General features: G+C 36.5%; 1 protein-coding gene across 1 annotated transcript; it reads right to left on the reverse strand.

Annotated features, from left to right (window-relative positions):
- Positions 1–4,530: 4,530 nt before the first annotated feature.
- LOC107747445 (prokineticin receptor 2-like) lies at positions 4,531–13,357 on the reverse strand. Its single transcript, XM_016561948.1, has 3 exons — positions 13,276–13,357; positions 10,976–11,512; positions 4,531–5,859 (listed from the first exon to the last, which is right to left on the reverse strand). The coding sequence occupies exons 2-3, from the start codon at positions 11,437–11,439 to the stop codon at positions 5,154–5,156; spliced, it is 1,170 nt and encodes a 389-aa protein (XP_016417434.1). The 5' UTR covers positions 11,440–11,512; positions 13,276–13,357; the 3' UTR covers positions 4,531–5,153.
- Positions 13,358–14,916: the final 1,559 nt, after the last annotated feature.

The raw sequence follows: 14,916 nt of genomic DNA on the forward strand, positions 1-14,916 counted from the left end.
AGTACTGTATGTAAATTGTTTAACTAAACTATTAATTTAAAAACCATTGGGTCACAGATGTTAAAGGGAAAAATAAAAATGCAAAATGAAAATAAAGCCAGATTTAGGATAGCAAAATAAATGTTTTCTCGTTTTTAAAGGTAAGGAAAAAGCTCATCATAGTTTTAATATATTGTGGTGTTTATTTTAAGGATTTTTTTATTTATCTTTTCATATTATTTCAATTTTTTGTACAATGATTAATTTTGGTGCTGTGCTGAGTTGCATATTGGGTCAAATGTAGAATCAGTGTCCTGAAGCAAAGCCAGAGAACTGCTGATTTAGACAATAGGGACATTTAATATTGGTTTTAAACAGCTTACTTACAAAAAACATTTAAAAAAAACATGGCTGACTGGGGTCTTTCTCGGGCCAAGGTTTATCTTGGATGGAGAGCGCTGGGTGATGCATGTGACTGTTCACAGTTTAAGCCACAAATAAATACCTTTTGAAAGTTGAACCTGGAACATCCAGAAACCCCATTTAAACCGTAAAAGAGTTTCGTTTGAGATATGCAACACACAAAAAGAGTTTATTTTAATGATTTCATAAGTGCCCATAAACTGTTCTAAACTTTAGAGTTTAGTTGTGTTGTATACAATAGTTTAGAAGTTTGAGGTTGGAAAGTTTTTTTTTAATTTATTTTTTTATGTTTTTGAAAGAAGTCTCTTATGCTTACCAAAAAAAAAAAAACAGTAATATTGTACTATATTTTTACCATTTAAATTTGAATGTAATTTATTTCTGAGTCAAAGCAGAATTTTCAGCATCATTACTCCAGTCTTCAGTATTCACGATCCTTCAGAAATCAGTCTAAGCTGATTTGTTGCTCAAGAAACATATCCATGTTGAACACAGTTGAGCTGCTTCATATTCTTGTGGAAATTGATACATTTTACGTTAGGATACGTCAGGTTTCTTTGATGAATAGAAAGTAAACAGCATTTATTTGAAATAGAAATCTGGTGTAACATTATAAATGCCGTTACTGTCATGTTTGATCAATTTAATGCATTCATGCTGAAGAAATGTATTCGTTTCTTTAAAAAAAAAAAAATCATATTGATCCCAAACTTTTGAATGGTAGTATATACAGTATATTTGTAAAGGGTCTCAACTGTGCTGTAATGCTGCCTGTTTATAAATCAGCAACAGTCTCCAAGAGAAGGGGGGTAAAAAGAGACATTGAGTTTTTCTCTGTTTCTAGCATTTAGCATTTCACAAGATTTAGGAGGTTATCTTTTCATGCCTTTATTCCAGTTTCAAGTGTGGGAATCGGCAAAACCATTAGGGTTTGTCTGTTTTTCTCATTAGCTCAGTAAAGTGATAAAGCAACTACCATCAGTGCTTGAGTCCTTTCAAAGTGACTGTACGCCTGTTTATGTGCTGTTTTTGTTGCACGATGTTCTCTACATATCATATGTTGTTAGATTTCACACTTCACAGTTCTGCAGCAGTGCCCCTGTTCACTCAGTGACAAACAAGCAGAACAAATCCGCATCTAATGCATTAAATTGGATGTATAGCAATTATGAATGAATGCTTTTGACAACTATTTAATCTGAAAATGTGTTCTTTTTGTTTCATGAATGAGGAACAGCTACATAGACAGCTGTCTTCAGACAGCATCCTAAATGAAACTGAATCTCATGGACTGTAAAAATTACCTTAATATTTTTTAATATTATTAAAATTCATTTTTGCCTTTATTATGATAGGACAGATCAGACATGACAGGAAGCGAAGTGGGAGGCGGGGGGAAGGTCCTCAAGTCAGGATTCTAACTAACTCGGGACGCTCGTAGCGCAACGGTGTTGTATGTAAACACGCTGCACACAAGGCTATCCGCGCCGACAAAATTACCTTCATTTTAATGGTGAAGACTGCACATTCTCAGTAAAAAGGTACAAAAAGGCACAACAGTACACTTTCAAAAGGTACACCTTGGTGTCTTATTTTCCCCTGCATATTATTATCTAAAGTGTATACATATTAGTAGCTAAAAAGTACATATTGGTACCTTTGGAAAAGATGGCCCAGAGACAGTTTTTGTACCTTTATTTCTGAGAGTGCTACTGTAAACACCTGTTAAGTGGTCAACGGTTCCCTTACGCTACACTGTGTAAGACCATATATAAATCTAATGCCCCCCCCCCACACACAAAAAAAACCTGTACATTTAACAGTATTTTACTGTGAAATTACAAGTCGTATAATAATTGACAGTGCAAAACTGTAAATTGCATTCCCAGAATTCATCATGTGGATTTTTCTTAAGTATTTTAAATGTGTTTGTCAGCATATTATAAAGGTTAAACTGATTTTAGTATCCAATCTAGCATGTTAACACTATTTCAGTTATAAATCTAATTTTTAAAATATAAATTTAAGTCCAGTTTGTAAAACTTGTGTAAAAAAAAACATTTTGCTACCATATTTTTACAGTTAATTTCTGGCAACGATAGCATTTTTTTACCTAAATTAATTTTGTTTAGTGATATTTTTATACTTGTGTGAGTGGCTGGGCTGATTTCGAACCCTCTCCACAAATAATGCTAATTGACGACTTTGATTTCCAAAGAGTTTGGCATTATCACCAAAAATACTGGGTAAAATAGGCCATAGTTATCGTTAATTTTAATTAGTCAGTGATTGATATTTTTCCCTCCTCACCCACCATCTTGAATTCATTTTTTTTTTTTATAGAGCTTGGAGGTAACAGTGTCTTAAAATGCAGCCTACGTAGGCAGTTAAACGAGAACAGAACGATGTGTTTTTCAGATTCAGGCACACTATGATGATCCTGAATTCACGATGTGCGAGGGGACCCGTAGTTTGAATTGAATACAAGGAAAATGAAATTCCTCCTTTTATATTCATTTTACTGTTTGTATGTTTTTAAGATCCCAGAGTAATAACAATTGCAGTTTTTAAATTAACCTCTGAATTACCCTTCAATTTTTTTAAATTTTTTTTTATGTTGCTCAGGTCAAGTGAAAACCTAGTAGGCAGATATTATTGTAGCTTTAACTTGGTAGCTGTTGCATCCAGACTGTTTTTCCAGACTGACTCCAGATGTGACTGTTATTCATTATAGTTACAGCGTTTTTGTTTTGGGTCAATTTTAAAAATACAATGAAATTTAATATATTAGAAAAATGCAATTAAACAAACCTTAATAGACAATTGTATGTACAATAATCAGAAAACAAAATGTGAAAGTTAATTGCATTTAATCATGTTTTTATACCTTGGGACCCTAAACAGAACTAATGCACTTTAAAAAAAACTTTTTCCATGCTTGAATGAATTTTCAGCCTCACTCTTTAATGTTTTGGGTGTATTGAAAGAACCTAACATACAAGGAAGGTTAATAAAAAAATTTTTTGATAACAACTGCAAACTGTTTATTTGTATTACAAATGCTTTATTTAAAGTTTGCTATTGAACAGCCAAGTGACACGATATGAATGGGCACTAACATTAGTAACCCAAGCTCATTGGAAAAACATACCTGTGGCATTGATTTCTGCAAAATGATTACATTGATTCTTGCACTTTTTGTGAAACATTCAAAGTGATCCAAGAGGTGCTAAAAATGGGTTGAGTTTGATCTGCAACAAATGTGAATCTGTCAATGTTTTATTATACTGTTCCTTAAATTGTGGCAGTTCAGAAATGAAATGAACTTGGTGGCACTAAAAGGTTACCAAATAATGTACACCCACAGTACACTAAACCCTATATTCTAAACTTAAATTATAGTGTTAAAGGGTTAGTTCACCCAAAAATGAAAATTAGCCCACAAATTACTCACCCTCAAGTCATCCTAGGTGTATATGATTTTCTTCTATCAGACGAATCCAGTCGGAGTTATATTAAAAATTGTCTTTGATCTTTCAAGCTGTTTAATGCCACTCAGTGGGTGTTGCATTGCTTCAGTCCAAAAGAAGTTAAATAAAAAGCGCCCGACCATAAAAAAAATGTCTCACACGGCTCCGGGGGGTGAACAAAGGCCTCCTGTAGTGAATCGATGCGTTTTTGTAAGAAAAATATCCATATTCAAAAAGTAATAATCCCTTTACTGTAGCTTGCGCCAACAGTCCTACACGGAAGCAGCTCCGGGCGGATGACGTATGAGGTCAGCGCTGCGTGAGTATTTTGTGGGCTAATTTTCATTTTTGGGTGAACTCTAACCCTTTAACAAAAGCACACGAGAGATAAAAATGCATTTGCTCAAGAAACCAAGTAATTTCAGGTTGGTTCTATTAGTGTTTTAGCTCTTTTATTGTGAATTGTTTCACAAGTCTTTTACCTGAGTGCGACACATGGCAAATGCAATGCTGTACCAGGTGCGCTACCGAGCAAGTTTACTACATCAAAAAAGCCATATAAATGGAGCTGGTTATGTGATTCAAACATCAAAATGTATTTAGTTTACAAGTCATGCACAACGGTAAAAGTGTTTTGAGGTCATAACATATATTGTGCAAGGAACTGGACAAAAAGTCTTTATTAACTGATAACTTGCTCCTACGATTTGTGTGAAAAGCAATAAAAGTTGGCATTTCACTGACACTAGTGTCCATTTCAGCTGGAAACTGCAACATTTTTGCAAAAATGTAGGTACAGCCACTTTTTTGAACATTAGTCTGAATAGGACTTACGAACTGAACATTTTGTCTGGCACTTTTATTAAACTCTGTTAAGTCAGGGTTTTGATCAGCAACATCATTTCTGGTCTGTCACCTTCAGCAAACCTACACTGATCAATGAAAATGCATGTTGATGTCAGGGGGTCTTTGAGGCAATGTTTTTCCTAATGAATTGGGAAATTATTTCTGTAGTGGAATTAACATTAATATATTAATCTGGGAGCATTTACACAAGCCAGTCTCTCATCAGTTTAATTTTTCATATCACAACTCTTGGCCGAACCATATCACCGGTCTATCATGTTGTTTTGACTTCCAAAACAAGACTTAATTTATTTGTTCCCGTAATGTTTTCATGTCTCTGTCAATCTCAATCTCAAATTTATGGACATTTCTTGACCCACATGATGTCATTGTTGAGGCCTTTTTATCACCTTTTTTGTTTATTTCTCCATCATTTCACTTTATTCGTGTACATTCCACATCCTCTGTCACTCTCAAGGATGAAGTCCTAATGTCGTCTTCCGCCATCTTGCCAACGATCACCCTCGTTAGCGAGCGCCAGTTAGCGAGTTTGACGGCTCTGAAGCACTTCGCGGCATTGTTCCTAACGCTCACAAAACACAGAGTGTTAATGACCCCGTTGCTCATAGCGATGCACTCGATGATGTAGAAAACGACCAGCGAGTTACGGCCGCGTGTGATCAGCGCCGGGTAGAAATCGCGCAGCAGCGTGAAACTATAATATGGCGCCCAGCACATCACGTACGCCGCCAGAACCGCGATCAGCGCCACCACCGTCCTGCGCCGCCGTCGTAGCCGTTTACGCAGCTGCTCCGTCGGAAATCCCGGGACGCTCTTGAACCACAGCTCCCTGGAGATCCGCGCGTAACAGACTGACATGGTGACCACGGGCCCCAGGAACTCCACGATGAAGATGAAGAGGAAGTAGGAGCGATACATGAGCTGCTGGTCTGCAGACCAGATCTGGGCGCAGAAGATCTTTTTGTCGTGGCCCAGTGCGCTGTGCGGGTATTCGTGCTCTGTAGCGAAGTAGGCCGATGGTACCGCGATGAGGACTGGGATTATCCAAACTCCGAAAATAATCCAGTACGCTGTCTGATACTTCATACGGGGCTTCAGGGGATGAACGATAGCCATGTACCTGTTGAACATAGAAAACGATGAAAACTGCCTGAATGCAGTTGCATATAATTAAATATAATAAATAAATAAAAAAACAGCTGAGTTGATTGTCACAAAATAAATTTAATTTACCCCTCAGTACAAAACTAATTTAAAGTCTGCATGAATTCAAAATTTACAATATTTATTTTGTTAGCGCATATTGGTGAACAATTAATCTGTGAGTTAATCCACTGAAATTATTATTTTTTGTTTTGGTAATCTTTAATCAAAATCTGATTATTTGCTTCTGCTCTGGAATGGGATTCCTTCTCTGATGATGTCAGTTTGAAGGCTATAGCAAAATATCCTTAACCATGCCCCTCCAACCGTTAAATTGCTGCGAGTTACACTGTTTACACACCGGACGCGACAATTGTCACGCCGCACTGCAACCGCAAAATTCTGTCTACACTGGACGTGACAAAGCGACCCTTGCAAATCATTTGATCTTTGTGTCAGTACATCATAAATAGAACGAGGCAGCAGTTTACTTCGAAGGGTGTAGGGGACCAAACAACTGTTTCTTAAAGTACCCGTCTGCGTTATCATCACGTGCCCACACGGAGGCGCCGTCATCATGCAAAGAATCTGTGCAAAGGATCATGGGAGCCCGAAGTGTCCATTCCGAAGGGCCCTTTGAAGTGGCCAGTTTTGAGCACTTCGGTTTGGAACGACCCTTCAATATGGCGGCCATGATTGTTTTCACTCCGAAGTGCCCTTCGGAGTGCGATATATGCCGTTTGGAACGCACCGAAAGTCAGCAGCAACTTCCGCTTCACGCAGACTTTAAAGGGAAACATGTTGCCACATCAGATTAAAAAATAAATAAATAAAAATAAATAAAACAAGGTAAATTTACTTGAAAAGCAACGTTACATACTGTACCAAGACAGATGTATTTTGTGTTACTGCAGTGGGAAAAAAATCCTCACTTTTTTTAAAACTTGTTTATAGTATGGGTGTATTTTTCGTCTTGCAGCAAGATGAAATCCACTCATATGTCTGCAAACAACTGTTTATATTTTATGCAGTGTGGCTTCTCAGGTAAATGTATTTTGTTATTTATTTTTTATTTTTTTAATATATATATATATATATATGTTTTAGTGTTTTAAGTCTTTTGCGTGTTTTGAAACGGTGTGTTTTTATTTCTTATGCCATCTGCTTGCATTGCAAGTGGAACAGATTAAAATTTAATTCAATTACATTTAAATTTAAGTTCATTAAAAGGAACTGACATTCAGATATTTTTGATGACTTCAATAAGTCTACTTTTTAGCTAGAAAAGGAGTGTTCATCCAAACAAAATTTTGACTGATTTCTTGACAATGATTTGTCTGAAAGTTTAAGAAGTTTTGATATTATCAAAATTTACAGCAGGGCATGCAAATTCAGTCCGTTTTTGGCCAGACAGAAACTGCACACAGGCTGAATGTAAATATAAGTCTCTGTAAATCCACTCGCTGACAGCAAGTGGCGCTGGTGGAAAAGCTGTTTCCCGTAAACTCTGTGGACAAAGCAGTATTGCGATTAAGAACACTTCCTTTAGGTATTACATGGAGCGAAGATGAAAACAAAATGCCATCGAATCGTTTCTGAAGACAGTCAGAACCTTCAGAGGTACATTCTAGGTCTGTAGCTGTCGATTATTTTAGTAATCGAGTATTCTACAGATTATTCCATCGATTAATCGAGTAATTACTGAAAACTGTGCTTTATGCTGGACAGTATTTATTTATCCTGAGTTGTTCAAATCGCGGTAATCTAATACGGGTTTAATGATAATTAAAATATGAAATGGTAATACTAACCGTGGGGAATTTTATCATGATTTATCGTCAAACCGGTAATTGTTACATCCCTAATATATATACAGCCATTTGAACGAATCGAATGAATGAATGAATGACTCATAAAGACATCTGAATTGCAATGCAGTAAATTCCACTTCCTTTAATTCCAATTCAAACTTCCTGTAGCCAATTCTTAAATTCTGAGTTGTAGCATTTGGACTGGGTCTGGATTTGAATCTGCTTTAGGAAACTGTGAGCATTTGGAATGGATCTAGTGTTTCGTGTGGGGGCGATTTGTCTTAGATTTGTATTGGTATTTATCAAACATCTCAAAGCTCATATCCTCGGAACAGTCCAGAAGTAGAAAATTAATCAGGTTTATGGGTCTGGCAGCAGTCTATTAACACACACTGACTCTCTGATCTCTCTGTCTGATCTGATCACTGCTCCCCGTTCTTAATGAGATATTTCATAACCTTTTGACATTCATGGAGAGTAACAGGCTCCTCCATCACTTGTTCTCTAAATGAAAAGTACAGCACTATTTCTACCCATTTAAACTCTGTCCATTTTTATTAACAGCATATTTTTGCCCAGGGCTCTTTCTGTTCTCTCTCATGGGCTGAAATCTGTCTCACTGATGGTAATAATTCTAAATCACTGATGGTAATAATTCTAAATGTATTACTGGTAAATATGAACTTAATTTAATAATTTATCAACATATGTTACTTGAAATTCCGATGTTCCAAAGAATTCTGTTCTTCCCAAAGGAAACTTTTGCAATCTTTACTGGCTCAATAGGGAACGTTCTAGATCAGCAGGAGTGAACAGAATGTACTTTTGCCCCAAATACATGCGGTTACTGTGATGCATGGGAAGACCGAAGAGTTTTTTTTTACTTTATAAAAGTTACTTTTGATATGCATCGTATGTGCTGCTTGGCGGTTCATGGGAAACAGCATGCCAGGAGTAACAGGTTGGACGATTTCATGAATGGCATTGTAAGATAAGAGCGGCTCTGTTTCAAAACCTAGTCAGCTGCCTAAGTAGGGAGCATTTTAAGGCATCATATACTCTTAAAAGTAAAGGTTTCTAAAGGGGGTTTTGCAGCGAGGCCCCCAAAGAACCTTTCAATGAACAGAACCATTTTTTTCTTAGTGCAAAGAACATTTTAACAATCTAAATAACTTTTTTCACTAAAGAAGCTTTCGTGCAATGGAAAGTTTCCATGGATGTTAAAGGGGTCATATGATGCTATTTTAAAGATCATTATTTTGTGTATTTGGTGTAACAGAATATGTTGACATGCTTTAATGTTCAAAAAACACATTATTTTTCAAATACTGTACATTATTGTAGGTCCTCTATGCCCCGCCTCTCTCAAACACGTCGTTTTCAACAAAGCCCCCTCCTTTGACAAGCGCAGTCTGCTCTGATTGGCCAACCAACCCCTTTAAAGGTTCTTCATGGAACCATCAATGGCAATAAAGAAACTTCATTTTTAAGAGTGTAGAAGTCCACAATTCTTTTGGACAAATGCTGCATTATATGACGAACCTAATCCCATAATGCATTGCAATGAGCTCAGTACAAAAAAATGTATCCATAAATACAAATATGATGAAAAAATGTATAATAGTTCGGTCTATTTTAGTACTATTTTAGCTAATATTTACAAACAGTTGGTTTTTATGCTTATCAGAATATAATTTGTTAGCTTAGTTATATACTAATATGAAAATCTGTAGCAATAAATGAAACTTCCAAGGCTTAATTTCAGGTAGGATGCTGTCTTAGAATGTATTTGCGATAGTAGACCGCAAGTAAGCAGTTCATTAGGTATTATTTTATTTTTAAAGTGAACATCTGTGAAATTATTTGCTCAAATGTGCTTGAGAATCGATTAAGAAGAACCAAACTGCAGCAAGGACTGACTAATGGGTTCACCTTAAGATCTTTAGAGGCGCTGAGACTATTGGATGTACTGTGCCAGATGCTAATTTTATGACATGCTAGCGGACCTGTCAGCTGATATCTAAGGCTGTTGCTGAAGGCTAAATACAGCATGTCCTCCCTGGCCATTCAAATATTGACATGCTAATTAGCTAGCTTAGCCTCAGGGATTGGCCAAGCATGATGCAAGCGCCGTGCAATTCCTCACATGCAGGTACAGCGGCATCACAGAAAGCACCTCATCCAAATTTTAGTGTCTCCTAAATCTGAAATGAAGTCTCTAATCCTGCCTTCATGTGCTAGAAGTTCCTACTTGTAAGATTGGAAGTCGTAAATATGATTTTGTGCATGTGTAAGTGATTTTGGGTTTTAAATAAAATGCACAACCTGAGCAGTTTCTCTTTTCACGTCGCACTTTCCATTAATACGGTAAACTTACAGAGCAAAGCCACTATCCAACATAAAATTAACTTAACTAGACAACCCAGTTACCAAGTTACATAGTAATCTATGGGAAATGTAAGTTAAAAACTGCATAACATGTGATAGCTGTATGACGGCGTAATTTAGGCAAACAATAATATATTAAAATAAAATAATATTAAATAATATTAATATAATGCACACTATCATTCAGATGTTTGAGGTTAGATTTTCTAATGCTTCTGAAAGAAGTCTCTTATGCTGCATTTTTTTGTTCAAATATACAGTAAAAGCAGTAGCAATATTGTGAAATATTATTACAATTATTAGTTTCATTATTTTTTTAAATGTAATTTATTTCTGTGATGCAAAGCTGAATTTTCAGCATCATGACTCCAGTCTTCAGTGTCACATGATCCTTCAGAAATCAGTTTAATATGCTGATTTACTGCTCAACAACCATTTCATATTATTATCAATGTTGAAAACAGTTGTGCTGCTAATTATTTTTGTGGAAACTGAGACACATTTTTTCATAATTCTTTGATTAATAGGGAATTCATTTTTACTGTCAATTTCATGCATTCTTTCTGCATTGAATTTCTTTCAAAATTAAAACAAGACTAAGATTTCCAACCCTATTTGTACCCTATTCATAGAAAGTGACACTTTCTCATAAAGGCAGGAACCTTTTAAAACTTAATGCACTTCATTAGTTCTTCATTTTGTTGCTTTAAATGTGTAATGATGCTTTTTCTGTGTATTTTGGCCTTCTTATGCAGCTGCAACAAATGGAGATTTTGTCCCACAAGCTTGTTTCCTTGTGACCAAAACCAGTTTACCGTGATTATTTAATAGACACATCCCGACCATACAATATTTAACACTATGCTGCATGAGCTCAGAGAAGCAAATGCTCACCTATCCACCGCGATGGCTAGCAGGGCATTGGTGGACACGTAGAGAGACACAGTCCTAAGGTAGTTAATGGAGACGCAAAGCACAATCCCATGATCCCATGACAGCTGCTTGACCACGTAATAATCCACCAGAAAGGGACAGCACACAGTGGCCACCAGGAAGTCTGATATTGCCAAGTTGGCGATGAGTAAATTGGTGAGATTCCTTAGTTTTTTATAGCGTGCCAATGAGGCTATAAAGAGGCAATTCCCAACACCGCAGACCAGCATGATGCAGACCAGGACCACCGCGATAACGATTGTAGCCACGAAGAACGCTCGTCCCTGAGTCGTGTCTGGGATCTCGTCCACTGGAACCTCGTAATCCAGAGGGATGTCGTAATTGGGCATGAGGTCATGTGGGCTCCCCGATGGGTGGATGAGAGCCCATGTCCTGGTGGAGGTGCTCCTGTTGTCTTCTCCCATCTTCGCCTTTTACTGGTCTGTCAGAGCACCAGGATCGTTCATACTCTTGTTTGAACACATAATTTGTTTCTGGCTGCAAAATTAAGAAAATAAGTTTCCTTAACATACTTTTAAAGGACATTCATTGTTGCACTGGTGTTACAGTACACTCTTAAAAATAAATATTTGCATCGATGATTCCGTTAAGAATCTTCCATGGAATCTTTTCACTCCAAAAAAGGTTCTTTATAGTGGAAAAAGGTTCTTTAGATTGTTAAAATATTCTTTAGACTAAGAAAAAATGTTCTTTTACTGAACGTTTTTTTTTTTAGGAAACCCAAAATGGTTCTTCGATGGCAATATTTCAGTGAAGTTTGGCAGTTTAAAACACTCTTATAGACAACAAGAGCTCAGTCATTCTGGCTAACATCTCATTTTGGTGCTTCATGGAAGAAAGGAAATTATATGGGATCGGGTTGATATGAGGGTGAATAAATGACAACAAAATATTCACTTTGGAGTAAACTGTGCTTTTAATGGAAGAAAACATTCACAACTCAGTCAAACTCAGATGCTTACTGAAAGATGTGTGACAAAACGGTTAGAGTTTGGAGAGCAAAAAGCTCACAGATGGCCACATTAGGGATGGATTTACGATAATGCAAAAATTTTGGTGCATGTTTACTTAAAACTTAACTTACCCTTTTTTCTGTATACTCTTAAACAAAGCTTACAAAAGGATGTTTTTGCAACAATGCAATAGAAAAGAACCACTTTAGTTCCAAACAATATTTCAATCAGCAGTTCTTAAAAGAATATTTGTTTTCTTAGTGTGAAGAATATTTTAATAATCTGAAGAACCTTATTCCATTATAAAGAACCTTTTTTTTTTTGCACCGGAAAGATTCTTCATGGAACCATCAATGCCAATAAAGAACCTTTATTTTTATGATTGTGGGGTGTTTTCAATCTCCTCTTCACTTTCCTTTGATTGTTGTCGGGTGGTTGGAACAGTATGAGGCTGCTATAACAAATATGTTCAGGCTACTATTAAATGATAAAAAGTTTTTTCCAACCTGACCTAAAGGGCAATTGGACTTGCATTGAGCTTCTATAACATAAATGTAAATTCTAGTGATAAAAATAAAATATAGGGATGATAAGGATGAAGAAAAAATGTATGGATGGCCTTTTAGTTAGATTAGATTAGACTGAAATTGATCAGTAAGGGACAAAACAAGCACGGTTAGACAAAGTAAAATAACTGCATTAGCATCAGCAAACACAGAGGAACATATATTTATAATAAATGATTTACAATAAAGCATGCACAATGAACACGTAATGCACGCACTTCAGTCTGTGGTGTAGCCTATAACATGTGAAGAGTTCAGAAGCAAAAGTTGAAATTTTCTTCTAAAATGAGCATTTTGATCAGGCTCCTGTGTGTAGGTTTAGTCATTTCACTTTAATGGCAATGAATAGGTTCTTTGCCATTAAATTAAAGTAAAATAACTGAACATAAACAAAGGAGCCAGAGAAAAATGACAATTTTAGAATAAATTTTTAGATACACTTAGAGGCTTTTGCATCTGAGCTCCTCATGTATTCTGCTCTTCTAAAGCTAATTTATGTCGGTTGTTTACTGGTATTCATCAGCATTTAAACGAACCAACAACTGTCTCAGATTTAATTGCTTACAAACTTTCTATAGGCTGTTAGCTGTAGTCTATACGCCGTTACACACTCAACTCCATTTCTTTCTTTTACTAAAATAAGCGCAAATTTGCAGAATATAAAGAATACACTGAACAACAGCACTTTCCCTTCAGAAATAAAAAGTCACGAATATCCTACCTTCACAGCATTTCTCCTTTAGTTTTACACTTCTGGCTCTCCGCGTGAGGACGTGCGCATCTTCAGATGTGTCTCCTGTAGTTTCTGCTGTATGTGATTGTGAGTGAAGCGCTGCTGTTCTCTCTTCTCTCTGCGCCTCCTGCCCTCTAGCGGCACTACTGTGTGTCTGATCACAAATCATCCTCCGCCAGGTCAACACATTTTTATAAACATATGCTAATAAATCCCCCAGTACTCGGAGCTCACATGGGGCAAGTTGCATAAAAATAGCCACTATGTTAAGAGACTGTGTCTTTAGAGCTAGTTTGACCAACTAGCAGTTAGCCAAGAGGTAGTCAGTCTTACTTTTCTGATTCAAACTGGGTCATTCTACCTTTTTGTATCTGACTAAAACGTTGTGACCAGTCATGAAGAAAACAAAATAGATGACTAAATTTTTAAAGACTAGTCTAAGCAGTTTATGCATCCGGGACATGGTTATAAAATGGATAGCTTTGACCAGAGCTGATGAAAACAACAACCGGACGAACCACGGAATAGAAAAATGTCAATGAACCCGCCAAATCACTACGTTGCTAGGCAACCGTAAACGGTTTTCTCTTCAACATGGAAGTAAGTTTATGGGTGAGACTTCCGGTTCATTGTCCGCTATAGGTAAATAACGAGGAGAATAATCAGGTGCAGTAAACGGTAAAACTGTTTGCACTACAAACCAGTGTGTTTATAATTAAGATAATACATTAAAATAATATGATAAGACACACCAACTTTCAATATCAAGCAGCAAAACGAACTGTTTTGTTCAGCTAAAAATAGCTGGATGGAGTGACTCAGATGAGACCGGAAGCCAGACCCACAGAATTTACAAATGGCCGCGCCCATTTTTACGACAAGAAAAAGTAAAATAACTGCATTAGCATCAGCAAACACAGAGGAACATATATTTATAATAAATGATTTACAATAAAGCATGCACAATGAACACGTAATGCACGCACTTCAGTCTGTGGTGTAGCCTATAACATGTGAAGAGTTCAGAAGCAAAAGTTGAAATTTTCTTCTAAAATGAGCATTTTGATCAGGCTCCTGTGTGTAGGTTTAGTCATTTCACTTTAATGGCAATGAATAGGTTCTTTGCCATTAAATTAAAGTAAAATAACTGAACATAAACAAAGGAGCCAGAGAAAAATGACAATTTTAGAATAAATTTTTAGATACACTTAGAGGCTTTTGCATCTGAGCTCCTCATGTATTCTGCTCTTCTAAAGCTAATTTATGTCGGTTGTTTACTGGTATTCATCAGCATTTAAACGAACCAACAACTGTCTCAGATTTAATTGCTTACAAACTTTCTATAGGCTGTTAGCTGTAGTCTATACGCCGTTACACACTCAACTCCATTTCTTTCTTTTACTAAAATAAGCGCAAATTTGCAGAATATAAAGAATACACTGAACAACAGCACTTTCCCTTCAGAAATAAAAAGTCACGAATATCCTACCTTCACAGCATTTCTCCTTTAGTTTTACACTTCTGGCTCTCCGCGTGAGGACGTGCGCATCTTCAGATGTGTCTCCTGTAGTTTCTGCTGTATGTGATTGTGAGTGAAGCGCTGCTGTTCTCTCTTCTCTCTGCGCCTCC

The sequence above is a fragment of the Sinocyclocheilus rhinocerous genome, unplaced genomic scaffold (genome assembly GCF_001515625.1).
Source record: "Sinocyclocheilus rhinocerous isolate Xijiao unplaced genomic scaffold, SAMN03320098_v1.1 scaffold229, whole genome shotgun sequence".
Classification (NCBI taxonomy): Eukaryota; Metazoa; Chordata; class Actinopteri; order Cypriniformes; family Cyprinidae; genus Sinocyclocheilus; species Sinocyclocheilus rhinocerous.

What these genes read in the sequence shown, in the direction of transcription:
- LOC107747445 (XM_016561948.1), bottom strand. Translation starts at nt 11,439, where the DNA reads ATGGGAGAAGACAACAGGAGCACCTCCACCAGGACATGGGCTCTCATC. An exon ending in CTAGCCATCGCGGTGGATAG is followed by an intron (nt 5,860 to 10,975) that starts GTGAGCATTTGC and finishes TATGTTCAACAG; the next exon opens with GTACATGGCTATCGTTCATC.